Source organism: Oryctolagus cuniculus, chromosome 1, assembly GCF_964237555.1.
Source record: "Oryctolagus cuniculus chromosome 1, mOryCun1.1, whole genome shotgun sequence".
In the NCBI taxonomy this organism is placed as follows: domain Eukaryota; kingdom Metazoa; phylum Chordata; class Mammalia; order Lagomorpha; family Leporidae; genus Oryctolagus; species Oryctolagus cuniculus.
Genome location: NC_091432.1, coordinates 205,208,833 through 205,236,785, shown reverse-complemented (window position 1 = coordinate 205,236,785; position 27,953 = coordinate 205,208,833). Strand labels below are relative to the sequence as shown.

The 27,953-nt window shown below is 41.5% G+C and overlaps 1 protein-coding gene across 1 annotated transcript; it reads left to right on the top strand.

Moving 5' to 3' along the window:
* The first annotated feature begins 2,384 nt into the window (after positions 1-2,384).
* Positions 2,385-27,953, top strand: LOC100348617 (bile acid-CoA:amino acid N-acyltransferase). The gene is made up of 4 exons (XM_002708163.5): positions 2,385-2,513; positions 16,206-16,718; positions 19,235-19,437; positions 25,667-27,953. Exons 2-4 carry the CDS (start codon positions 16,253-16,255, stop codon positions 26,258-26,260), a joined length of 1,263 nt encoding a protein of 420 aa, XP_002708209.2. The 5' UTR covers positions 2,385-2,513; positions 16,206-16,252; the 3' UTR covers positions 26,261-27,953.

Sequence of the window (27,953 nt, the reverse complement as noted above, 5' to 3'; positions counted from 1 at the left end):
CCTTGAAAGTATATGAACTCTATTGTACTTGATCATGCTTTTATTTTCTTTCCTTTTCACTGCATTATTTCACAGGGCAAAAATTCTAGCTTTTTACTTGAATGTTCAGCTTCTGAATTTAACAGAAGTTGCTAAAATTAACTTCTGATTCCACAGAATTCTACTATTTAATTTTAGTTGTATAGTAGCACACTGTGGCTGCCACCAAAGTTCTGCTTCCTTCCATCATAAAATATCAAATTCAAAATATTTAACATTATGAAAAACAATCATATTCTGTCCAAATTCAAATCTTACTAGGGTTCCAGTAAGACCCTTAAGAACAATTTCACCCCCCTCTTTAGGCTGCAATACTGGTTCATTTAGTTATTCATTAGTTATTAGATCATTAGTTTTGCCACTTCATCTCCTTTGCTCTGAAATAATTACTCAATACATTATTTTTAAGTAATTTATTTATCAAAGCTATGAAATTGTTGGCATAGAGGTGTTCACAACAGAACTATTTTAATGTCAATTAGATCTATACTGATAAGCTGTCTTTCATTTTGGGTATTTATTAATTTGTGTTCCATCTTATTTTTGTGCAGTCTAGCTTGAAGTTTGTTGATGGTCTTTTCAAAGAACCAATTTTGTCTTGATTTTTTTCTATCATTTATTTTCTGTTTCAGTAATATACGATTTTATTCTCTACTAACCAGTATTATTTTTCTTTTCTTTTTCTAATGTCTTAGGAAAAGTTCTAGACTACTGGCTTTAGGTCCTCTTTCTTGATTAAAGCCATTCAAATTATAAGCTTCACTTTTTAGCTTCATCTGGAATTTATTTTATATTATACTTCCATTATCAATTGTTTGAAAGATTTTCTAATTTCCAATGTCATTTTTTTCTCTGACCCATAGATTATTAGAATGTGTTTGATTTTCAAATATTTGGAGTTTTATAGATATTTTATTATTATTAGTTTCTAATTTCCTTGTGACTAGAGAATATATCCTATAATTTGAATATTTTTACATTTATTGATTTATTTTATGGTGAAGCTTGTTTTGTTGAATATACTATGTGTACTTGAACTTACTGGGTTTGATGTTCTACAAACAGTAATTAGGTCATTGAAAGTATTGCTTAAATATGTCTTTCCCAATATTTGTCAACTTACTCAGTTACTGAGAGAGGGATTTGAAATTTCTAGCTACTACTATTGTATTGTCTACTTTAATTTTGTCCATTTTTACTCCATATGTATTTCTTTTAAAGATTTATTTATTTATTTGAAAAGCAGAGTTACAGAGAGGCAGTGGCAGGGAGAGAGGTCTTCCGTCCACTGGTTCACTCCCCAGATGGCCACAAAGGCTGGAGCTGTGCCCATCTGAAGCCAGGAGCTTCTTCCAGGTCTCCCGCATGTGTGCAGGGGCCCAAGGATTTGGGCCATCTTCTACTGCTTTCTTGGACATAACAGAGAGCTGGATCGGAAGTAGAGTAGCCAGGACTCAAACCCACCTCCAGTATGGGATGGGAGCACTGCAGGTGGCAGCTTGACCTGCTCTCCGCCACAGCACCAGTCCCTGCTCCATATATTTTAAAATGTATTATTAGAACTTGTGAATTTCATGATGTCATCAGTATCTCTCTCTATGCATTCTTGGCCTTGAAATCTACTTTATCTGCAATTAATATGTCTACTTTAAGGTTCTTAATGCTTTCCCTTGTTTGGTATATATTTTTTTCCATTCATTTACTTGTAAACTATCATTGTTAACTATATCAATCATTTTTCATCACAATCCTGATTCTTTTGGTAATTTTTTTTTACTTTTGTTTAACATTTACTCCAAAACTTTAGCCTATAATTTAAATTCAGCAATATAAACATGATTGATTGTGTGTATTCATTTATGACTGACTTCTAATTCTTAGGTTTGTGAGTTTATCAGGTTTTCTGTTAACAGTATTCTGTATGAGTGTGTCAATATTCTTTCATTTGATTGTTAATAGATATTTTATTGCTTCTAGTTTTTTAGTATCTTGCAAAATAATGCTATGAACATTCTTGTATAGATTTCCTACTATACTTGAGCACACATTTATGTTGGGTGTATCTCTAAAATTTGAATTGTTAGATCAAACGTTATTCATGTTGTTACATTTACTAGAGGATGCCAGATTGCTTTCTACAACTGTGTTGCCTATTCATATTCCCTTAGAAGTCTTGATCTACTTGATGATCTTCTTCTGCCATGCTTTGAATGTGAAAATCCGCAAAGGCCCAGGTAGTAAAGATCTCTTCCCCAGGGTGGTGCTCTTAGGAGGTGCTGGAGCTTTTGGGAGGTGGGGCTTTGAGATGACCTTAGGTCCTTGAGGCATGACCTTAGAGGGACTTCCTGGAAGAGAGCAGTTATAAAACCCTCACCATGTGATTCTTGCTTTCTATTCACGCTACCATTTGCCATCTGCTGCTCACCAGAGATAGGACCTGCATTGTGCCATTTGGACCTTCAGCCTCCAAAACTGTGAGTTAAATAAGCATTTTTCCTTTTTAAGTAGCTTGTCTCAGGCAATTCATTGTAGTAATGAAAAGCTGACACAGAAAGCTTGAGACTCCCCAGTTCTTAATTTCAGAATATTGAATTTTTGTAAATCTTGTGGCATATACCCCATGATTTAAATTTGCATTTTTCTGATTACAAATGAAATTAATCCTTTTCTAGATATTAAAAAATAATCACACTATATTTCATTATTTCATTTCATTTTATTTGAAAGGCAGAGAAAGAGATGGTAGTTCAGTTTTCCAAATGCCTGGAACAATCAGGTGAAAGCCAGGAACATGGATCTTAATCTGGGTTACCCATATTGATTTGGGTTGCAGGGACACAAAATTTTGCACCATCATCTGCTGTCTCCCAGAGTGTGCAGAAAGTTGTAGTCAGAAGCAAAGCTGAATGTCCGATGTGGCATCAGAGGTTAAAGTCCCTGCCAAATGTCCACCCCTATATGCTTGTACTTGTGTTTCCTTCTCTGAAAAGTGCTAAGTCTTTTTTTAATACAGTATTCAAATGAGACTTTACAAATTGAATTTTAGGAATCCTTTTGCAGTGTAATAGTTGTTTTCTTAAAAATATTTATTTTATTTATTTGAAAAGCAGAGTGACAGGAAGACAGAGAGAATTTCCATATACTGGTTCACTCCCCAAATGGCCACAATGGCCAGGGTTGGGCAAGGCTGAAGCCAGGAGCCTTGAGCTCTATCTTTGTCTCCCATATGGATGAAAGGGGCCCAAGTACTCGGTCCGTCATCCACTGTTTTTCCAGCCACATTAGCAGGGAGCTGGATCAGAGAAAGAGCAGCCAGGCCTTGAATCAGCACTCCAATATGAGATCTGGCTTTGCAAGGGGCCGCCTAACCCCTAACCCACTGCACTACAGTGCTCACCCCATGGTTGATAGTTCTTAATCAGTTGTGTGTGTAACAAATCTGTTGCAAATTAGTAAGTTGTGTTATCAAATCTTTTGAAATGGTTAGAAGTCCTTAAAATGAAGAAGTTCAATTTATTAATATTTTCATTTCAGTTTGTACATTTTAATTGCTGTCCATCACCACAAATTAAAAGACCCAACATTTCTTTTCTGGTGATAGTCCTTTTATTTTCTTATCATGTAAAATCTCACTAGTGCTCCATTCTGTGGGTGATTCTGTGCCTGGCTGGGAGTCTGCCTGCCTAGCCCATGCAGGAGGTTAACCTGACTGCTGGCAGGCGCCAGGAGCCCCAGGCACCTCCCCCACTCCCTGCTCCCCACTCCCTTTTCTGTTGAAGAGCTTTGTAATTGCCAGTCAGGTAAACTGCTCCTGGGTATGGCCCAGGCCCATGTGGAAGGCTACCTTAGGCTACCTGACCTTTAAGCTGATTGAAGAAGCATAGTGGTGCCAATATGGGCTTTATCCTATAGAATTAGTATTGCCCTGAATTAGCTACGCACCCCCTCTGCCTGCCCTTTAAAAGCTTATGCTTGAACACTAGTAAATAGACATGTTACCGCAACTTGTCTCTGTTGCTTCTTCTCCAAGAACGCTGTCACCTCCCCACCCCGGCAGTGTGCAGCCTCGCAGGATGATCCTGCACCATTCTGTAGCTATGTCAAGAGCCTGTGATTAAATGAGGAGAGAGAAGGAATTGATAGATTTGGTGTTTAAATTCTAAAGGTAGAAATTGAGCCCCAGAAAGAGTATTTTGTTACTCATTAATGTGAGCTATTTGTAGTTCCCAGCTGAGTGGCCTCAGGAAAGAAAGCATTTCCAAATCATAGTTGTTTAATAATCACCTTGACTTCTTTTTATTTGTAGTGGAAAGACATGCCCAATCAGTGCCAATAGAGGTCAAACAAACAAGTTGTTTGATTAGTTAATAAGAAGTTTAATAAAATATATGAGTAAGGTGAAGGGACTATTTAAGGAAGATAGATAATGAAAAACGGGAAAATAGAAGAGGGCTACGCTTAATACATTTTTTTTTTAAATGTTTATTCATTTGAAAAGCAGAGAGAGAGAAATCAGAGATCTCCGAATGCAGCTTCACAGTCCAAATACCTACAACAGCTGGGGCTGGGCCAAGATGAAGTCAGAATCTGGGAACTCAGTTTAGGGTTTCCAGTGTGCAGCAGGGACCCAAGTGGAGCCATCAGCTGCTGTCTCTCAGAGTGTGCATTAGCAGGATCCTGGAATCAGAAGGGGATTCAGGACTTGAACCCCAGGCACTCTGATATTGGATGTCACTGTCTCAAGCAGTGTCTTAACTGATGTGCCAAATGCCACATGTTGGGGGTGGTATTGTGGTGTGGCAGGTTAAGCCGTCACATGCATCACTGGCATTCCATATCAGAGTGTGGGTTCGAGTCCCAGCTGTTCCACTTCTGATTTAGCTCTCTGCTAATGCACCTGGGAAGGCCTGCCACCCATGTGGGAGACCCAGATGCAGTTTTTGGCCTCCTGGCTTCAGTCTGGCCCAGCCCAAGCCACTGTAGCCACCTGAGGAGTGAACCAGCAAATGGAAGACCTTTCTATCACTCCCTGTCACTGCCTTTTAAATGAGTAAATTTAAAAAAATAAATTACAAAAGCAAATAGGAAACTAGAGCAGGGAGTGGAGAGTAAGTTTGTGCTGTTAACTGTGTTAGACTGCAGCAGATATTTGAGGTTTTGACCATCGTGGTAACTGGGTGTAGTGTTGTTTTTTCCTCTACAGCTGGAAAAGAAGGCTCAGAGGAAAGAGTCAGGTTTGCACTCAGGCTTATTTCTTCTGGGCTGATTGGAAACAGCTTAAATTTTCAACTCTTGAGTTGTAAATCAACAGCAGCATTTCTCCTGTGTTTGGAATTTAGCATTTAGGGAGGACAAATAATCTTTCTTCTGATTTCCTAATCTCAGGAGCTGTGGAATTCCCAGTAGTGCTCAGATAAGGGTGTCTTTGCAGTCAGATTTTGCTTAGAAATTTTGTCCATCGGGGCTTACTATTACTGAGACTATTGAGGTAGGATTTGTATTTTTGAGGAAAAGGCTAATAAACTGTTTAACTTCCCTTTTTCTTTCTCTCCCATTCTTTTCAATACTCCCTTTTTTTAAAAATGTTACTTCCTACAGTTTTATGGAAGAAATCCCCTTAGTCTGGGAAATTGAACCCTAGACCTATTCATATTTTTGTGAAGGAATAGTTCTCTTTTAATGTAAGACTAATGACGTTAGAATTACCTTCTGTGAAAATAATAATGAGGCCTTGTCTACATGTAATCCTACTCTTGCAACTCAGACATGCGTTGTGGCAGTGAAATTCAGTAAACCATTTTAAAAACATATCTAAAAAGCAAAGTGTAGGCCGGCGCCGCGGCTCACTAGGCTAATCCTCCGCCTAGCAGCGCCGGCACACCGGGTTCTAGTCCCGGTCGGGGCGCCGGATTCTGTCCCGGTTGCCCCTCTTCTAGGCCAGCCCTCTGCTGTGGCCAGGGAGTGCAGTGGAGGATGGCCCAGGTGCTTGGGCCCTGCACCCCATGGGAGACCAGGAAAAGCACCTGGCTCCTGGCTCCTGCCATCGGATCAGCGCGGTGCGCCGGCCGCAGCGCGCCGGCCGCGGCGGCCATTGGAGGGTGAACCAACGGCAAAGGAAGACCTTTCTCTCTGTCTCTCTCTCTCACTGTCCACTCTGCCTGTCAAAAAAAGAAAAAAAAAAAAAAGAAAAAAAAAAAAAAAACAAAGTGTAAGTTGAAGTAAAGTTATGGCTTTGCCATTAATTTCTTTGCTTGAGTACATGGATGGATGCCTGTGCCTGTTAAGTAGAAGTTTAAGGGATAATGTTCAGAAAGCACACTACACCCTAAGCTTATGTAGAGCAGGGAACTGTGTCTAATCTTGTAGTGACTGTCACATGTAAACTCCTAATACATTCTTGTTGCAATACTAATCTATTTTGACTACAAGTTGGAAATATGAATTCCATGCCTGACTCTGCAGTGTGTATCTCTGTGACTAAATATTCTGTTTCATGAATTTTGTCACTCCACTTGAAGTGAAATGTGGGACTTCTGAGCTATCAAATCACTTATTAAGCTTTTCTGACAGAAGCAACTGAATCCTTATTCTCAGTATTTCTCTCTCTGCAGGCTCATTCTCACTAACATTAGTTCATACATGCATCTGTCTCCTTTCCCTTTCTCTTCTTTCTGCGCAAATGCACATATCACACACACACACACACACACACACACCCAAGGATAGCAGATGCTGTCAATGCTTTGTCTTTATAGACTTCCTTAACCACATTAATAATCCTGAGTCATAGCATCCAGAACTTGAATTTCTCTGCCTGATGGTTTTCTCAGATCCCCAGTGTCAGCCTTGCCTCTCAGCACAACAGGCCAGAAGTGGTGGAAATTTAATGTATACCTCCCAATCCCGACCCTCACCACCACCAGGAGCAGCCCTTAACCAACCATTTATTGGACACTTCTTACTTCTCTGCTGATGTTTCCTAGAATTCCCTCAAAATGAACTACATGCTCTTGGATTATTGGATGAAAGTCAGCTTTGGAGTAACCCAAAACTGGGCTCAAAGCAAATCTCCCTTGAACCTTCCTTCAACCACCACTCCACGTGTGTCCTCCTTCCTCAACCCTACTGCTCTCAACTTCTACTGTACTGTGTTACCTTTTCTCTCTAGAACTTCACAGGATTGACACATGGTAAATCCATTGGCAGTTCCAGAACTTAACTTGCTTGAAATCACAATGGAAGATACATAATCTTTTCTCTAGGCTCCTCAGTTCCACTAAAACGCACTTGTTAGAGGATTTGATCCTAGACATTTGTGGGAATTTGGTTTACTAGTCTCTGAAAGGTTGTGATCTTTGTATCTGATGCTGGAGTTTGGAGCTTGCAGTCTTCCCAGCAGGCACCTGGGAGGGGAAGATGGATGTGGAGCAGAAGGGCAGGCTGGAACCCACCAAGCATGAGATGGCAGCGTGTGAGTGTGTGCAGGGAAGACTGGTACCCTTCAGGGCAGAATTAAATTGGCAAGAATTTGGAATTATTTTGTTTACAGTGATTCAGTTATTTTCCTATTTCCTTTGTGATTTCTTCCATCACCAATGGATTATTTAAGGAAACCATTTCAAGTGTTCAATAGTCCATGGGGTGCAGCCAGTGTATACTCTGTGAGGACAGCTTCCTACATTCTAACCCCAACATCCAGTTTCCTGTGTTATAATCAGAAACTGGTACCCTGGCTTCATTAGAAAGTTTGACTATCCTGTGATTTTGGGGCGTAGTGTCTTGTGAATGCCAGTTAGCCTGACTTGGGTGGAAGTGTTCTAATAGTCTGTTTCTTACTGATTTTTTTCAAATGTTGCTGAAGTGTGAGTTACTGAGAGACAAGTGTTAAAATCATTAATTATTGTGAATTTTCCTTGAGTTCTATTGATTTTGCTGTATGTATTTTGATTAGTCTGTGCACCTTCTCTACATAATTTGTCTTGAAAGCTCAGTTGATATATAAATATATTACTGTGCAAGAATATATCTTCTAGGGGCTGGCACTGTGGCATAGCAGGTAAAGCCACTGCCTGTAGTGCTGGCATCCCACAGGGCTCCAGTTCGAGTCCTGGCTGCTCCACTTCAATCCAGCTCTCTGCTATGGCCTGGGAAACCCTTTGAGGATGGCCCAAGTTCTGCACCCACGTGGAAGTCCCAGAAGAGCTTCCTGGCTCCTGGCTTTGGATTGGCACAGCTATGGCCTTTGGGGAGTGAACCAGTGGATGGAAGAACTATCTCTTTGTTTCTCCTTCCCTCTCTCTCTCTCTGTAACTCTGCCTTTCAAATAAATAAATAAACCTTTAAACAAACACAAAAAATGATACTATATCATCTATGTGCTTGTGCTGTGGTGTAGTAGAGCCACCGCCTGCAGTACTGGCATTCCATGTGGGCACCAGTTTGAGTCCTAGCTGTTCTACTTCTGATCTAACTCCCTGCTAATGCCCTGAGAAAGCAGTAGAAGATGGCCCAAGTGCTTGGGTCCCTGCACCTGCGTGAGAAACCCCAGATGAACTTCCTGGCTCCTGGCTCCTGATCAGCCCAGCTCCGACTGTTGTGGCATTTGGGGAGTTAACCAATGAATGGAAAAATCTATCAGGGCAGGCGCTGTGGTGTAGTGGGTAAAGCTGCCAAATGCAGTGACAGCATCCCATATGGGCACTGGTTTGAAACCCGGCTACTCCACTTCTGATCCAACTCTCTGCTATGGCCTGAGTAAGCAGTAGAAGATGACACAAGCCTTTGGGCCCCTGAACCTGGGTGGGAGACCCAGAAGAAGCTTCTGGCTTCTGGCATCAGATTGGTGTAGCTTTGGCCATTGCAGCCAATTAGGGAGTGAACCAGCAGATGGAGGACCTCTCTGTCTCTCTGCCTCTCCTTCTCTCTCTGTGTTACTGTTATTTTGAAGTAAAATCAATAAATCTTTTTTTTTTTTTTTTTTTGACAGGCAGAGTGGACAGTGAGAGAGAGAGACAGAGAGAAAGGTCTTCCTTTTGCCGTTGGTTCACCCTCCAATGGCCGCCGCGGCCAGCGCGCTGCGGCCGGCGCACCGCGCTGATCCGATGGCAGGAGCCAGGAGCCAGGTGCTTTTCCTGGTCTCCCATGGGGTGCAGGGCCCAAGCACCTGGGCCATCCTCCACTGCACTCCCTGGCCACAGCAGAGGGCTGGCCTGGAAGAGGGGCAACCGGGACAGAATCCGGCGCCCCGACCGGGACTAGAACCCGGTGTGCCGGCGCCGCTAGGCGGAGGATTAGCCTAGTGAGCCGCGGCGCCGGCAATAAATCTTTTTTTTAAAAAAAGAAAATCTCTCTCTCTCCCTCTCTTAACTCTGCCTTTCAGATAAATAAATCTACATATATGTGTGTATATATATATATATGGAATATATCAACTAAATGGGTAAATATAGCTCCGTTAGCTTTTGTGTACTTTTATATATATTCTATGTTTATGTTACATGTATTCTTCTTCACTGTCTCTTGACAAGGTGTATTTGTAAAACAGCAAACATGCTTTTTTCTAGTCTGACAACATGTCTTCTAAATGGAGTGTTTAGTCCTTTTTAATGTAATCCAATTATTAATATATTACTCTTAATTCCTATCTTGGTATTTGTTTTCCATTGTTTCTGTTTACTATTTTCTCCTTTATTACCCCCTTCCTATTGTGGCAGATTGCATTTCCCAAAAACAGCAGATGGCAGCACACACACCTGTGTACACACACACACACACACACACACCTCATCCTACTTTATTATTTTTTATAATACAATTAGTATTATGAGTCAGGGATCTGTGTTCTCTCCACTTAAATTTTATTGGAGGCTTGTGGCTGCTCTGACCTATATAAATGGCAGAGATTATGCTATGTGACTTCCAAGGCTAGGCTATAAAAAGTCTGTAGCTTACACCTGGCTCTGTCTCTTGGGGTACTTGACCATATCACTCACCACCATGCCATGAGTAAGGCCAAACCAGTCCTTGTAGGGAGACTCCAGTAAACCATATGTACTAGAAATGACACTCCCAGTCGTAGGCCAGCATCAGCTCCCAGATATGTGAAAGATTGAGCTTTCAGATTTTAGCACCTTGCCTTTGAGTCTTTCAGTGGAGATACCAGACACCGTGGTCCAGAGACAACATGGCCCCCTGTGAGCCAAAAAGCATTGCTTTTTCTAAAAAGGTTGCAAGGTGTTTAACGTTTAATGCTCTTAACGTTTACATTCCTAGCCCAGTCTCCTCTATTGTTAGGTCTCCTTCATCTAGGCCTGCCTTCAAGGTCCAGGATCCTCTCAGGCACTCCTACTGAGGCCTCCTTATGCCAGGAGCAGGGGAGAAACCTAAAGACACTTTAACCTGCTCTGACTCCTCCTCAGTGTTTTCTACTCCTAGCCCAACCCCTCACTCTTCTCTCATCCCAGAGATCATAGAACAATGAGAACCTTTGCTTTGGAATTCCCTCCTTCCTGAGATGGCCTCCATGCCTGTGCTGATCCACTGACCTTCTTGCTCTGAGCACTTTTCTTCCAGGTTAGTCTATGGCTATACCATTGCAGCACATGATTCACAGCTACCTGCCCTCCTCTCCTTTCCTAGCTTGTTGCTTTAGTTGGCCACACGTGCACTCACTCACTCTCTGGAAGCTCAGTTCTCTCCTCTTCCCTCATCCCCCAACCAACTCACTTGAGCTCCTAACAAGACCTTTGAGTTGTCAGTCTCCCTGCAAATAATCTTATGTTGCTTAGAAACAGTAATATAAGAATCTTATAATGATATAGTTCTGTTTATTGCATTCCTCCTCTTTGTCATTATATTTTTACATATTATATGAGCCCCACAATAATAATTTTAAATAGTCAATAGTCTTAATTACATTTAAGTCCTCACTTAATGGGTATGCATGTGTGGATGTATATTTAAAGAATGTTTTGGCCGGCGCCGCGGCTCACTAGGCTAATCCTCCGCCTAGCGGCGCCGGCACACCGGGTTCTAGTCCCGGTTGGGGCGCCGGATTCTGTCCCAGTTGCCACTCTTCCAGGCCAGCTCTCTGCTGTGGCCAGGGAGTGCAGTGGAGGATGGCCCAGGTGCTTGGGCCCTGCACCCCGTGGGAGACCAGGAGAAGCACCTGGCTCCTGCCATCGGATCAGCACGGTGCGCTGGCCGCAGCACGCCGGCCGCGGCGGCCATTGGAGGGTGAACCAACGGCAAAGGAAGACCTTTCTCTCTGTCTCTCTCACTGTCCACTCTGCCTGTCAAAAAATTAAAAAAAATAAAAAAAAGAATGTTTATATTTTCCCAGATAACTTTTTTTGATTTTCATCCTTTCCCAAACAAACCCAGTGGTCCATCTTGTATAATTTGCCCTTGAATATTTTAGTGTTGCTTGTAGTGCTACTCTATTGTAGATATAATCTCTCAGAGTTTTTCTGGAAATGTCTTAATTTGCCTTTGTTTTTGGAATACATTTGTGTGAAGGAATTTTAATTTTTTTAAAAACTTTTATTTAGTAAATATAATTTCCAAAGTACAGTTTATGGATTACAATGGCTTTTTTCCCCCATAACTTCCCTCCCACCCGCAACCCTCCCATCTCCCGCTCCCTCTCCCATTCCATTCACATCAAGATTCATTTTCAATTATCTTTATATACAGAAGATCGATTTAGTATGTATTAAGTAAAGATTTCATCAGTTTGCACCACACAGAACATGAAGTGTAAAATACTGTTTCAGTACTAGTTATACCATTAATTCACAATGTAAGCACATTAAGGACAGAGATCCCACATGAGGAGTAAGTACACAGTGACTCCTGTTGTTGACTTAACAAATTGACACTGTTGTTTATGGCGTCAGAAATCTCCCTAGGTTCTAGTCATGAGTTTCCAAGGCTATGGAAGCCTCTTAAGTTCGCTGACTTCTATCTTATTTAGACAAGGTCATAGTCAAAGTGGAAGTTCTCTCCTCCCTTTTTGTCTTCTGGCTTTATATTAGTCATTCTCCTATATGTTGTATTTCTATTTTTCTCTGGCTGCATTTAAAATTTATTCTTTATATTACTAGTTTATCATGTAGTACTTGCAGATTTCTTGGTTTTTAATCCTTTTGTTTTCTGAATTTCTTACAACTGCTTTGTTACAAAATACTTTTTTCACAACTTGGGAGAAAATTTAACATTACGTTTTCAAATATTTTTACTGTGTCTGTCTTTTTTGAAGGCATCATTAACATGTATATTAAGAGTATTTGATAATATTCCACACATGTTAAGTATTTGATAATATTCCAACATCTGTTCTTTTATACCCATTTTTTCCTGTTAGTCATTCAATTTGGGTACTTTTACTCAAATGGTCTTTATGTTGGCTGGCCCTTTGTTCTATTTCCTGTCTGATAATTGAAACTTCTGAACTATTTCTAGTTTTTCCTGTTTTTCTTCTTATGATCACAACTCAATTTACCTACTAATTTTGTGCCTCATAATTATTGAAAATTGAATCCTGAATATTTTTTTATGAATGCAGTGATGGAGATAAATATTTACCCTTAGGAAAGAGCATACCCCTTGTACTGGTCAGCTTTATGTTACAACGGTGAAATAAATACCTTAGAGAAGAGAAGCTAACTTTATTATGAGAACAGGTTTACTTTGGCTCATGGTTTTGGAGATTCACAGTCCAAGCTCAGGGAGGCCTCACTGACTTGGCCTCTGGTGAAGGTGTTCTTGATGGCAGAGTCCCAACATGACTCAGAGTATCAAATGGCAAGGAGCACCAGAGTGTCTGTGTCTCTCCTTAGAAAACCACCATGATTCAGCCCAGAGAGTTCTACCCTAAGGATTCAATCCAATCCCGTCACTTTCCAAAAGCCGAATCTTCAAACACCATACTTGGGTGAAGTTTCCATCTTCTTAAGTACCATTCACTTAAGACTTTGGACAATATGCCATTACTGTTTTGCCTTTGGGAAACATCCAACAGCCAATTAATACCCAAATGCTAGCACCCCTGTTCTGTCAGCTGTTAGACTTAGGGCCGAAACAATCTCACGAGTGGTTGAGCTGGGTCTGTGCTTCCCTGCAGCTTTGTGGATTCTGTGCCCCACTGGCTTCAGATAATTTGGCATGTGGGATTAGGCCTAACTCAGCAGAAAAACCAGAGTTCCCAGCTTTGGCAACCTTCTGGGAAGATCTTTGTGTCTTTGGCTTTTCAGACTGTAGGAGGTTTTCCTCCTACAGGATTTCCAATCCTGCTGGAGGGAGGGTCCCTAGGGAGCTTTCTTTACTCAGCACTCTGCCCCTGTCTTTCTGAGCATGGTGAAATCTCTCTCCAATCTGCCCCTCTGCACTCATCCTGGGGAGGGCAGCTGCCTTACTATATAACAAGGCCTGTAACCTAGATGGATTTCTCTCAGCTTTCAGACCTGCTTTGATCTTTGATAGTTCTGTTGCTGAGCACAATGTCATGTCTTATAGCAAGAAGGCAGAAAGACTTCTACTGTGGCTGGTGTTCCTTGGAATTCTGATCGATTAAACCGGCCCCCACACATCCATTTAAAGTACATTGAGTTTGCTGTTGATTTCTGTGGGGAGCAACTCGGACTAGACTAAGTTACTGGAATTAAGACTTATTCTATGCATCTGCTCTCCCACAATATGGCGCTGGGAGAGGAGAAAACAGCTTCTACACAGCTGCCTCCAGTTCAACCAATAGACAGCAGGACCTGCTCCTGATTGGAGGAGAGCAGCGTACTCGGCGTGTGGGCAGCCGAGTTGGGATTGGCGGAAGAGGACTATAAAGGAGGAGAGAGACAGCATGCACCAGGAACATCTAAGGGGAACATCTAAGAGGAACACCTGTGCAGCCCCCGAGAGAGCCGGCCAGCGGTGTGCCGCTCCCCCGCGGAAGTGGGGAATGTGGCAGGGGGAACCGCCCTTCCACGGAGGTGGAAGGGACGGTAGCCAACCCGGGAAGGACCAGCAGCCAACCCGGGAAGAACCAGCAGCAAACCCGGGGAGGGCCGAGCAGACGAAAGAACTGCTCAGGGTCCTGTGTCGTCCCTCCACGAAGACGGGGAGCGACAGATTTCTCCTTGCTTTCCTTTATGAGGATTTATTTTTTTGCTCCTTTCTCGCAATGGAAAGTATGAGGAGAGAAAATTTCATGTCTTCTAGAACTAAGCTGTCACTGCTTAATTCATTGTTTAATTCATTGAGATTCTTGCATTCTCAGCAATCTAATAAAAACGAAGACAAAAAAGGTGATTTTATGACTTATCCAGGTAGTTTTGATTGTCAGCGTGAGAATGGTTTTCACTCCTGTCACTTTCTCCACATTAACCAAGAGGAGAACAGAGAAGGGTATTCCTTAATTTTTAAGAATGAGTTATAAATCCTAGCAGTAGGGCAGGCACTGAGGCACAGAGGGTTAAATCACTGCCTGATACCTGCAACCCATATCAGAATCCTGGTCTGGCTCCCAGCTCTTCTGCTTCTTACCCACCTTCCTATAATGCTCCTTGTAAGGAAGTAGGCAATGGCACATGTACTTTGATCCCTGCCTCCCATGTGGAGATCCAGATGGAGTTGAGGCTCCTGGCTTCAGCCTAGCCCTCCTTAATGCCTGCTGTTGGGATCATTTGTGGCGTGAAGAAGCAGATGAATATTCTTTCTTTGTTACTCTGCTTTTCTTTTTCTTTCTTTGTTTTTTCTTTTCTTTTCTTTTCTTTTTTTTTTTCAGGCAGAGTTAGACAATGAGAGAGAGAGACAGAGAGAAAGGTCTTCCTTTTCCATTGGTTCACCCTCCAGTGGCTGCTGTGGCTGGCGCTTCGCCGATCAGAAGCCAGGTGCTTCCTCCTGGTTTCCCATGCGGGTGCAGGGCCCAAGCACTTAGGCCATCCTCCACTGCCTTCTGGGGCCACAGCAGAAAGCTGGACTGGAAGAAGAACAACAGGGACAGAACCCGGCATCCCAACCGGGACTAGAACCTAGGGTACTGGCGCCACAGGCAGAGCATTAGCATAGTGAGCCACAGCGCCGGGCCACTCTGCTTTTCAAGTAAACAAATAATTTTTTTTTTTTTTAATGCTCAGCAGTACTTCTATGTTCTGAAGGGCTTATCAGCTTCCAATTTTGCTTTAGGACTGGGTCAATCCTAAATTCATGCCATAGATTTTTTTTTTTTCTAGGAAGCAGTACATGGGTCAGCATGCTTGTGTTCCCAAAGATTTTATTTAAATGACCCTCCTATTTTGTTTCCTGTGTTGGAAGTAAGTACTTGGTTGCCAGTTATTCTGTTTGTAGCACTTGGAAAGAAGTTTAGCAGTGGAGTCAACTGATCTATATGAATATAAAAGCTCAAAAAATCACCTGATTTTCAACTGCGCATCTCACTCATATGCATTGTACCTGACTTTTCAAGGGCTCTGTGTAGCAGATTGTAATATCTTCCTTGATATATTGAAGTGATATGTCTTTTGGGTTCTGCTTCCTCAACCCTGGTTAACTATTATAAAACCTATCAACTTGCTTTTTGACTTCTAGAAATTTGTAGAAAGTTCTCTTGTTTTGTAATAGAAGATTATATCAGGAGCCGCCAGCTTTGGCTCACAGTGGGTAAAGCTGCTACTTGCGATGCCAGCACCCAGTATGGGCTCAGGTTCATGTCCTGGCTGGTCCATTTCCAATCCAGCTCCGTTCTAATGGTTTGGGAAATGCAGTGGAAGATGTCTTAAGTGCTTGGGTTCCTACTACCCTCACGGGATACCCAGAGGAAGCTCCTGGATCTTTTGGCCTGGCTCAGTGCTGACTGTTGTGATCATCTTGGGAGTGAACCAGCAGATGGAATATCTGTCTCTCTGTCTCTCCCTTTCTCTGTCTGTAACTCTGACTCTCAAATAAATGAATAAATCTTTAATAAAAAGATTATATCAGGATATGATGATGACCCCAGACAATTTGTGGAAAAAAGGAAAGGAAAAACAATGTGAATTTCCCATGAACTTTTTGAAGGCTCTTTATGTTTGCTAAATACTTGAAGAGGTATAACTGACCCATATGCATTTCACCTTTTGTTAACCTTATCACTACCTTGTTTCATTCATCTCAATGTTCTTTTTATTTTGAAGTTTGCTGAAGATTCTTTAAGAATCATCCAAGGTGCCACACTGCAAAAATGGTTCAGCTGACAGCCACCCCTCTAAGTGCACTTGTTGATGAGCCAGTGCATATCCGAGCCACAGGCCTGACTCCTCTTCAGTTGGTGGTCTTTCATGCATCCTTGGAAGATGAAGTGGGGAATCTCTTTTATTCACGGGCCTTCTACAGGGCCAATGAAGTTGGTGAGATAGACTTAGATCATGCTGCTGCACTTGGAGGTGACTATAAGGGAGTGCACCCCATGGGACTCTTCTGGTCACTCAAGCCTCAAAAACTAGTAACAAGACTGCTGAAAAGAGATGTGATGACTAGCCCCTTCCGGGTCCAGATAAAACTCTATGACAGACATTTACCAATAGAAGCCAAAACCAGCGAAGCACCAAAGGCCAGCGTGACTTTGGAAAGGTGGTATGTGGCACCGGGTGTCACACGAATCCCGGTCCGAGAAGGCCGTCTTCGGGGAACCCTCTTTGTGCCTTCAGGTGAGTAGAATTATTCTGGTTATTGATACCCCAGTATTCCCTCTTTTGAATGACTTAATATCTCGGGAAATTTAGCTTGAATATGTACAGTACGCAGGGCACTCCTTTAACACCTTAGAATCAAGGTTGACAGGGTTGGAACCAGAGTGTGTTCATATTCCATTCCAACTCTAGTTTCATCTCAACAATTCTGGAGCTTGTCTAAGGATATGAATGTCTATAGTTTATAGAATCCCTTTGTTGTAGATGTCTATAGCTTTGGACTTACGTTACATTTGTCTGCATTGAAGACTGGCTATCTGAAGACTCTGGATTTGCTATCCTGAAAACCCTGCGCCAGCTCCCTTTAGGGATCTGTCATGTTGAGTTCCTGTTTACAACATTAACACAACAAGCTGGTAATATGTTGGACTGAAAGACTGCAGGAAGCAAGCAAACCAAAAAACCAGAGAATTGAAAGAAACTTTATACTGCTTCAGTTTCATAAATATTGCATGTTAATAGAATGTTCCATAAGTCAGGTAATTCAGCATGCTTCCTAATGGTTTTAAGACACTCAGTTTCTGGCAGTGATATCTGCATTCCAGCACATGGTTTCTCCAGGTTATTGGAGGACTGAATAAAGCAAGGTTAATTTACCAAAAGACCTCACAGGACAGGTTTCAGGCCTATTTGAGCTCTTCTTCATCAGATATGTGCTTTGTTGCGGGACACAGCTATAACCTCATCAGGATATATCAACTTTATGGTTTTCTTTTAAATCTAACAGTCTATTTGTACAACAGAGATGGACTGAGTCTACTTGAAGTATTATAGGTCGTTTCTCACAACATAGAGATGGTGTAAAAGGAATGCAAGCTTTCCCTTCCAAATTTACTGTAGCTCATGAACTTGTGTGGATAAATTTGAATTTTATGTACACCCAGTGATTAGCATATAGACCACTTACTAGTGTGTAGGGACCAGGAAGTTGCATAAGCTGCTGTGCCTTCATTATCCCATCCCTATTAAAAATCTATATCTTGGTGCAGACCTTCCATTTTATAATGATGTGTTGTTTCAGGGTGTATTACTTGAGAACCCCCTTAAACATTGCATGTGCTAGGTCTCTTGATTAAAGTGTTTGTTCTGTGGGGACAGAAAGGTCGGTTGAATTATTGGGGTCATAAAGAGGTTATGTCAGATCTCAAAACATTTCTCATTTGCAACATTTTTGCAGAAAGTGCTCAGTATTCTTCAAGTGGTCCTCCTATTCCTGACAATCAGAGGAGGATGTAAAAGAGTCCTTGCTCATTTATTCAAATGATATCTTTTTTAAGGTTTATTTATTTATTTGAAAGGCAGAGAAGCAAAGGCAGAGGGCGAGAGAGAAATCTTCCATTTGCTGGTTCACTCCTCAAGTGACCACAATGGCTGGAGCTGTGCTGATCTGAATCCAGAATCTTGGAACGTTTTCTGGCTCTCCCATGTGGGTACAGGGGCTCAAGGACTTGGGCCATATTTTGCTGCTTTTCCAGGCCATAGCAGAGAGCTGGATTGGAAGTGTAGTCGCCAGGACTAGAACCAGCACCCGTATTGTGTGCCAGCACTGCAGGCTGCAGCTATACCCTCTATGCCACAGCACCAGCCCATTCAATTGATATTTTTATACCAGGATATGCTTAGTGTTATTTTATTTCTTTTTTTTTTTCAGTGTAAAAAAAACCAATATTCTTTTAAATCAATACTTCTTTCAAATATGACTTGGTCCTTTCTTCGTTAGCTGAAATCACTTATACAAGAATAAAATTTAAAACAGTACTCCCAATAAGCGTTATTGCAAATTTCATTCAGTCTATAGCATCTACTGTATTTTAGAAACAATATTTTAGAAACAATTTTAGAAACAAGCTGCCTACCTAAGGCATGGATGCAGCCTATTATTTTACCATTGCTCTGTAATGAATGAGCAGACTGTTACTGAATGAAAGGATTTAGCAGGTACAGCTGCACAGGTGCGAGACTTATCCCTTTAAAAGTGTAGTGAGATGAGTGTAACAGAGTGTTGTTAACTCAGGACTTTAGTCAGCATGCACTCTAAACCTAGTTGAATCTGTAGACCTTCTCATCAGTAAAATGCATGTATCCACATATATACCGTGTTTTACCTGAGTACCTCCGTTGGTTTCCTGAAAGCTATATTTGTACTCCTTTATAACTTAAGAAGCCATGGCCCTCTGTCTATGGCTTTCTTTATCCCGAGACTTTCAAACTGAAACCCGTTCTTCTTGGCAGCAGGGATTAAACGTGTGCAGTGAACATTGTTCCCAATCAGACTGTTAGATATTGTGGTCCACTGTATATTCAATATGTCCAATTCTTTCCCAGATAAAAGGCAGAAAAGTTGGGGATTCTGTTTGAAAATGTTTACATTACTTCCAAACTCAGAGGTGCACTTCTGCTTTGTGTTCCCCTATTTTCATTATCTTTTCCTGCTCTTCCCTTCATGCACTATTCTGTTTTGTCCTCTTTCACAGGAGAGGGCCGTTTCCCAGGAGTGATTGACATGTATGGCGCTAGCGGTGGGCTGCTTGAGTTCCGAGCCAGTCTCCTGGCCAGTCGTGGATTTGCCTCCTTGGCTTTGGCTCACTGTGGCTTTGAAGACCTGCCACCCCAGCCAGACAAAGTAGACTTGGAGTATTTTGAGGAAGCTGCCAACTTCCTCCTGAAGCATCCTAAGGTAATATTTACTTTTCAGTAGGTTTCAGTCCCCCTGTTAAAGTAACTACCATAGTCTGTGATTTGCTTTACCTTCCAAGTGTGATTCTCCCTCAAGGAACTTGAGATTCTGTTACATACCCAAATCATTCTCATGACTTTTTTCTCATCCCATGTCCTGTGCCCAGAAAGATGCAAGGCTGGTCTGTCATTATATCAAAAAGCCTTGGCTTTGAATTGAGAAACCCTTTGAAATAGGTTGTGTTTCTGGCTCCATCCCATCTGCCTGAGGGAATTTTGGACAGGTTAGACCTTCTCTCCTGCATTTCTTCCTGTTATATAATGGTGTACTGATAACACTTCATGATGTTATTGTGAGAATTGAAGGGGATAATACATGTAAAGTATGTATCACAATACCAGGCAAGTCCCAGTACTCAAGAAAGTTTAATTAATATTATTATTATATTGATTTATCATGGTGCTTAACCAATCTGTATTTACTTGAAGATTGTGTCTGAATCCATGTCTTCCAAATAGGTGAGAGAGACCCAAGTACTTAAACCATCATAGCTGCTTCGCAGAGTCTGTGTTAGCAGGAAGGTGGAATTAGGAATGGATTCAAATCCAGGTACTCCATTATAGGATGTGGGCATCCCAAGTGATGTCTTAATCACTAGTTCCATTGCCCACCCCCAAATGACTGGGTTTTTTTTCTTTTTTTTAAAGAGTTATATATTTATTTGAAAGGCAGAGTTACAGAGAGGCAGAGGTGGAGGCTGAGAGGTCTTCCATCCGCTGGTTCACTCCCCAGATGATCACAATGGCTGGGGCTGTGCTGATCCAAAGCCAGGAGCCAGGAGCTTCTCTCAGGTCTCCCACATGGGTGCAGGGTGCCAAGGACTTGGGCCATCTTCTACTGCTTTCCCAGGCCATAGCATAGAGCTGGATCGAAAATGGAGCAGCTTGTATTTGAACTGGCACTCTTATGGAATGCCAGCCCAGCCAGTGGAAGCTTTACCTGCTACACCACAGTGTTGGCCCCCAAATGACTTTTTGATGTGTGTAATGAAATTGTTCTTTTTTTTTAAAATAGAGAGATTTATTTATTGAAAAGCAGGGTTAGAGAGGGAGAAACAGAGGGAGGGAGGGAGGGAGGGAGGGAGAGAGGGAGAAATTTTGCATCCACTGGTTCACTCCCGAATTGATCGCAAAGACCAGAGCTGGGCCAGTCTGAAACTAGAAGCCAGGAGCTTCTTCTAAGTCTCCCACATGGGTACAAGGGCCCAAGGACTTGGGCCATCTTCTGCTGCATTACCAGGCACATTAGCAGGGAGCTGGATTGGAAGTGGAGCAGCTGGGACTCGATCCGGCAGCATCACAAGTGGTGGCTTTTTCTGCTATACAACAGTGCCAGCTCCAATGAAATTGTCATTGACCTATCACATAGGCAATGTCATCGTGCTAATCTGCTTTGCTTGTGGGAGACATGCAGAGGTTATGTGATTCTGCTTTTTTACTTTATTAGCCTGTTCCCTTAATACTTGTGGCATAACTTTTCCACAGCTGTTCTTGCCAGTGTAATATAGACAACTTAATGACGAATCCAGGGCTGGAAACCACATTTCTTTCCTGCCTCAGAGTAATTCCAGTAATCCTGTTTCATATTGTCTCTTCTGCTAGATAATAGATCATAGATATTTCAGTTCCTTGTAGGTCTTATTTCTCTACCTGTTGATTTTGTATGATTTCTGTGGACTCAAAATTGATGCCAAATTTGATAGCATAAATGTTTTTAATAAGAATTACTATTCTGCCAAAGACGACAAGCAAATTAGATAAAGACTGTACATATTTTAGTCACCTGTTTTGTACATCCCTGTTGTACTAGCCTTTGCTTCATTGTCCATGGCCAAATCCATTCTGAATTTTTATCTTTCCTTGCCATAATGGTGAACCTATACTTTTCATATTGAGACATACAATTCCGTGGGGTAGGTGTTTGGCACAATGATTATGATGACACTTGGGGTACCCATATTCCATATCAGAGTGACTGGGTTCAGATCCCGGCTCTGCCTCTGATTCTAGCTTCCAGCTAAGGTTTTCCCTAGGAGGCAGTGGATAATGGCCAAGTAGTTGAGTCTCTGCCACCCATGTTGAGTTCCCCAGTGTCCTGGCTTCAACCTGGCATTCCTTGGCTGTTGCAGGCATCTGGGAAGTGAACCATTCTGTGTATGTGTGTTTTTCTTTCAAATGAGGGGAAAAAAGGAATTTTGATCTGGAAAGAAAAGGATGTGGAAAGGGAACTGTGTTCAGGGGTACAAAGTTGTAATAAAACAGGACAAATAAATCGTGATGATTAGTTTGCACAGTGTGGTGACTATAGTTAATAATAGTGTATATTTCAAACTTCCTGAAAGTAAATCTGAAATCTATTGCAAAAAGTGATGTTTGCAGATGATAAATATATTCATTATAAGCCATACTTGCCCCTTCTACAATGTATAAATATATACATTTATCAAAGCATCACATTAAACTTCACAAATATGAAAGATCTTCAAAAATTTCATAGAAAATGTGTATCATAAAAAAACTGTTCATGGGTTTCAAAGTGTTTTTGCACCAAAATAAACATCTTTTAATTCCATTTTCATGAGATTTTTCAAGTACTCTTTCTTTCTTTTTTTTTTTTTTTTTTTTTTTTTTTTTTTTTTTTGACAGGCAGAGTGGACAGTGAGAGAGAGAGAGACAGAGAGAAAGGTCTTCCTTTGCCGTTGGTTCACCCTGCAATGGCCGCCACGGCTGGCGCGCTGCAGCCGGCGCACCATGCTGATCTGATGGCAGGAACCAGGTGCTTCTCCTGGTCTCCCATGGGGTGCAGGGCCCAAGTACTTGGGCCATCCTCCACTGCAGTCCTGGGCCACAGCAGAGAGCTGGCCTGGAAGAGGGGCAATCAGGACAGAATCCGATGCCCCGACTGGGACTAGAACCCGGTGTGCCGGCGCCGCAAGGCGGAGGATTAGCCTAGTGAGCCGCGGCGCCGGCCCTCAGGTACTCTTTCAAAAGTAATTGTCAGTTAAAAATGAGAACTAAATAATTTTTTTAAAAGATTTATTTTTTACTTGAGAGTCATGGTTACACAGAGACAGGAAAGGCAGAGAAAGGGAGAGAGGGAGAGGTCTTCCATCCGATGGGTCACTCCCCAGACGGCCACAACGGCCGGAGCTGCGCCAATCTGAAATCAGGACCGAGGAGTTTTTTCCAGGTCTCCCACATGGGTGCAGGAGACCAAGGATTTGGGCCATTTTCTACTGCTATCCCAGGCCGTAGCAGAGAGCTAGATCAGGGTGGAACAGCTGAGACTAGAACTGGTGCCAATATGGGATGCCAGCACTTCACGCCAGAGCGTTAACCTGCTGCGCCACAGCGCCGGCCCCCTAAATATTTGTTTTGTCTAAGCTTAAAAAACCTTTTAATTAATTCAAGTCATACCTTGAATATGCCAGGTAGGAAACAGAGTTTATACAATTCTGTTTGTTGTTTTTTCCCTTTTATCCTAATAATTCTCACATTTCTGTCAGCTGGACACAAACGGCACATTCATTCATGTTTTTCTAAACTGTAGGAAAAACTCCAGAACATTCGTTAATAAATGCCTTAAAATGTAGGAAATCAACTGAGAAAAATATGAGAGATCAATTAAGGTTTTGGAAAAGACATGTGTGTCAATGAAACTGTCCTTGCAAGGAGCTAGTGTTCAAAGAGAACCAAGACTGTATTTTGTGTCACAAAGAATTGCTATGTTTTGCTCTCATTAATAATTGACAGTGGGGCTGGCATTGTGGTGCAGTGGATTAAGCTGCTGCCTGCAATGCTTGGTCCCATATGAGTGCCAATTCCAGTCCTGACTGCTGCACTTCCTTTCCAGCTCCCTGCTAATGTCACTGGGAGAGCAGTAGAAGATGGCCCATGTATTTGGGACCCTGTCATCCATGTGGGAGAACCAGATGGAGTTTCAGGCTTCTGGTTTTGCCCTGGCCCAGCCCCAGTCATTGTGGCCATTTGGATAGGGAACCAGTGGATGGAAGATTGCTCTCTGTCTCTGTAACTCTGCATTTCAAATAAAATAAAAATAAATAATATATTGTTTCCTTTTAATCTCTACTGATGTTGCCTTAGTTCAGGACACCGCCATTTCTTGCCTATAATAATATAATCAGCTCTGGCTTTTCTGCCTTGATTTTTGTAGGTCACCATTGTAAGTCTGGATTTTTTAGAGCACATCTATTTTACTCACTTCCTCAAGAGTCTCCCACTTACTACAGGATTAAAAAAAGCCAGGCTTCCTAGTTGTTAGATAAAGTTTTCATGATTTCACTTCTGCATACTTCAGCTTTATCTTGTGCTCATCCTTAAAATCTGTCTTCATTATCCTTTTCAGTTAGGAAAAGTCAAGATTGCTTATCATATCTTTCAGAGTTATTCACTATCATGTCCAACCCTACTTTGCTATTACTCATATTCTACTCCAAATTCAAGTAATAAAGAATGACCTGTCGTTCCCTAAATGCATTGCTCTTTGTTGCCATTTGCTTGTATTCTGGCATGGTGATGACATTTTTCAGAAAAGAGGCTGTAATGGTTCACACAATAACAACACAAGGCAATTTATTGGCTCATGTACCAGATAGAAATGGTGGTTCATGTTCCTCCTCCCTCCCCTAATCCAGTCAAGGACACTGGATTGGTATTTCTGCAATTTTCTGACCTTACCCTCAAGTCACAAGACAACTAGGAGTTCGGCACCGCGGCTCACTAGGCTAATGCTCTGCCTGCGGTGCCAGTACCCCAGGTTCTAGTCCGGTTGGGGCGCCAGATTCTATCTTGGTTGCTCCTTTCCAGTCCAGCTCTCTGCTGTGGCCTGGGAAGGCAGTGGAGGATGACCCAAGTCCTTGGACTTTGCACCCGCATGGGAGACTAGGAGGAAGTACCTGGCTTCAGATCGGTGCAGTGTGCCAGCCGTGGTGGCCATTTTGGGGGGTGAACCAATGTAAGGAAGACCTTTCTCTCTGTCTCTCTCACTGTCTAACTCTGCCTGTCAAAAAAAAAAAAAAAAGAAAGAAAGAAAGAAAACTAGGAGTTCCAGACATAAAGTCAACATGCCAGCATCCTAAACGGGAAAGAATGATTAGGAGAACAGGCTTTCTTTTCTTGATTCTAATTTTACATGGAATAAAAAGCAAGTCCCTTGGCAGAATATGTTGGACTTACAAGAGAGGCTGAAATGGTATGTAACAAAGGGGAAGAGATTCAGACCCATCATAATCTACCACTGTGGCTGGAGACAATGTTGTGACATACAAAATCAAGATCATGTTAGCCTAGAAGTTGTGGAGAATGGCTCTTGTGTAGGAAATTAAAAGTGTCTTTATACTCAGTATAGAAAACCATTCATTCTAATTGCATCCCAGTTTTTTTTATTTGAAGACACAATTTATAACCCATTTCTTCTGATAATATTTCTTGGGCCCTATATTTTTTCACCTTAAATCTGTTTTGACAGCACTGACTATGTACATTCTTGTATCACAGAATTTATGATACTCTAATCATTTTTTCCCTCCTGTCTCCATCTGGAAGTGAGTTTTTGATGACAAGAGATTATGTCTTTCTGCTCTGTGTTTCCCGGGGCTTGGCACAGCGTGGATATCCAAAAGTGCTTATTTGATGACTGACAATGAAAGAGGAAGTAGAGCCAAAGCTCCTTATGAAATCAGGACAAATCTATAATAATCTGTTAAAATTTCCATATTCTCTCCTTCTATCTCACCTTGTTTTCTCAGTCTCTTCTTGCAGGGGTACTTTCTCCTCTGAGCTTCCAGAGAGCTCAGAATGTGTACAGCAAGATGTACCAATTAATTATACCTCAACTTGTATTCTTTACAATAGTAATTTTATCTTATTTTCCCTATATTTATGTTTAGTTAGGACATTTAAACTCAGAACTCAACAAATGCTGAATACATAGTATTCAGTCAATAACGCCTGATACCTTTTTGAAGGAGTATTTCCTTTCATTAGACATTATATGTTTCAGAATTTTAGAGCTGGGATGTATAAGGATATGAGTAGGAATTTTACTTGCTTTCTTTCAGTTGGTCATTGAAATTTTTTTGCTTGTTTGAGATTGTGGAATTCCTCTGAATAAAAATAGAATAACATCTCATTTCTATTTTTTTTCACAGGTCCTTGGCCCAGGCATTGGGATAGTCTCTGTGTGCAGAGGAGCAGAGATTGGACTCTCCATGGCTATTCATCTAAAGCAAGTCACAGCCACTGTACTTATCAATGGGCCCAACTTTATTTTTAGTATTCCACATATATATCGTGGTCAGATCCTTAAGCCCAGACCCCACTCTGTACAATCAATATCCATCAATGCCTTAGGTTTTGTAGAGTTTTATAGTATTTTCGATGAAAGTGGGCCTGAGACTAGTCAGTCTTGTCTTCCCATCGAAAAGGCCCAGGGACCTTTCCTCTTTATTGTAGGAGAAGATGATAAGAATGTCAATGGCAAAGTATTTGCTAAGCAAGCTACAGAACAGCTGAAGAGACATGGGAAAAACAACTGGACCCTGCTGTCCTACCCTGGGGCAGGCCACATGATAGAGCCTCCCTATTCCCCACTGTGCTGTGTCTCAGGGATTGCCAATGTATGTTCAGCTATACACTGGGGAGGAGAGGTGGTCCCACATGCAGCTGCACAGGAACATTCTTGGAAGGAGATCCAGAAATTTCTCAGGAAGCACCTCACGCCAGTGATACCCAGTCAAATCTGAGAAGAGAAGGTTTTCAGGGATACATGTATAAATCTCCTTATTAGAAACTTCTCTCAATTTTAACAGAGGAATGTCTTTTATCTGTTATTGTAAGAAGGAAGACAAAAGGAATGGGCATAGAAATGTCCTGAATTTTGGAAGGGAAATATGTTTTCACCTCACCAAGCATCAGACACTGAGTCATACAGTTGTAGCTATGAACCTGGAGCTCTAGCAGCCCTAAAATATCATAAAGCAATTCTCAATCATAGTGATTCTCAATCATAGCAATTCTCAATCATAGTAATTCTCAATGATAGCAGTTCTCAAGGGGAAACAGTGAATCACAGAATTTTCTGGGTTATACAATGGACATGAAGAGAATCAGATACTGACATTTGTCGTTTTCCCAAAACTCAGATATACATAGACCTCTCATCTCTCTTTGAAATTATGCTTGCAGCTCATGATTACCTCATTGTTCTTGGAAAACTAGAACTGCATTGCCAGTATTTTAGGGCAATATGAAAGCTTTACAGATGTAAGATCGCTGAATCAGCCTACAAACAATAATTCAGCAGGAGCCATGTGTGTGTGTCTAAACATGTCCATTTTGGCACTTCCAGCAATGAGCATGGAGCAATCTGAGAAGCACACGATTGCAGTTTGGGAAGCAGCCACGATAATGTGAATGGTGTCCTTCTAGGATAGAGGCTTGCACACTTTTTCTATTAAGGACTAGGTAGTAAATATTTTTGACTTCACAGTCTACAAGGTTCCTTTCACTAAATTTTATTTATGGACACCAAAATGTACATTTCATATAATGTTTACATGTCACAATATTGTAATTTTGTTTTTATTTTTTTCTCTAAGCATTTCCAAATATAGAAGCTATTCCTAGCCCACTGGCAGCACAACAATAGACTCCAATTTCTGTTTGGCTCTCAGTTGCATAATCTGATAGACCTGAGTATCCAGCAATTTAAAAGACCTTGTCCAAGGTCAAATTTGAAGTGTCTTTTCTAATGGGCAAGTCATAGCCCAAATATTCCTGAACTATTGAATCGCAGTCAGTGGATAATCAAGGTGAAGATGAACCAGTAGACATGTATTTTAAATCATTTGTAGACAGGATCAGAAGCCAGTGAGGATTTAGAGTAGTGGAAGTAACAGAAGGACTCTTCAGTTGCATCTGCCTAAACCCTCTCCTCTGCTTTCTGATACTCTGTCTGTTTAAAGTAGAGATATACTGTGTGGTTGAAATGGAATTAATAGCCTTCCTCCTCTCTTCTAGAACTGATCACATTTCACATACAGTCTTGGTCAATTAGAACACCTCACTAGAATGATTATGTAATTGGATGACTAATACCTCTGGTACAGTGTTATGTAATAGTTGTCATTGTGAGCATCATTTTCTTTTCTCCTTTTGTGGGCTTTAGAAAGAATGTCTCTGACTGTGAGGTGTGATGTCAGTGTGTGACCTGTTATATATCCTGCAATATATAATTTATGGAAGTTTTTTAAAACCGTGAATGTCTGAGGATTTTTCCTAGTACTCTTTTGGGATCACTAGAAATGTTTCTATCGCCTGTCTCTGAATATCTATTAAAAAGAAAAATGAGTTTTATAGTCAATAATTTTTGCATTTGTGAAATAAAAGTCATTATGATGTATTGTATTGTTAATAATAAATGAGATTGAATTGTCA

Bases quoted from the DNA above. Each gene is read 5' to 3' on its own strand.
- LOC100348617 (XM_002708163.5), top strand. From the start codon at position 16,253: ATGGTTCAGCTGACAGCCACCCCTCTAAGTGCACTTGTTGATGAGCCA. The intron at 16,719-19,234 runs GTGAGTAGAATT...CCTCTTTCACAG, and splicing joins AACCCTCTTTGTGCCTTCAG to GAGAGGGCCGTTTCCCAGGA. The intron at 19,438-25,666 runs GTAATATTTACT...TTTTTTTCACAG, and splicing joins TCCTCCTGAAGCATCCTAAG to GTCCTTGGCCCAGGCATTGG.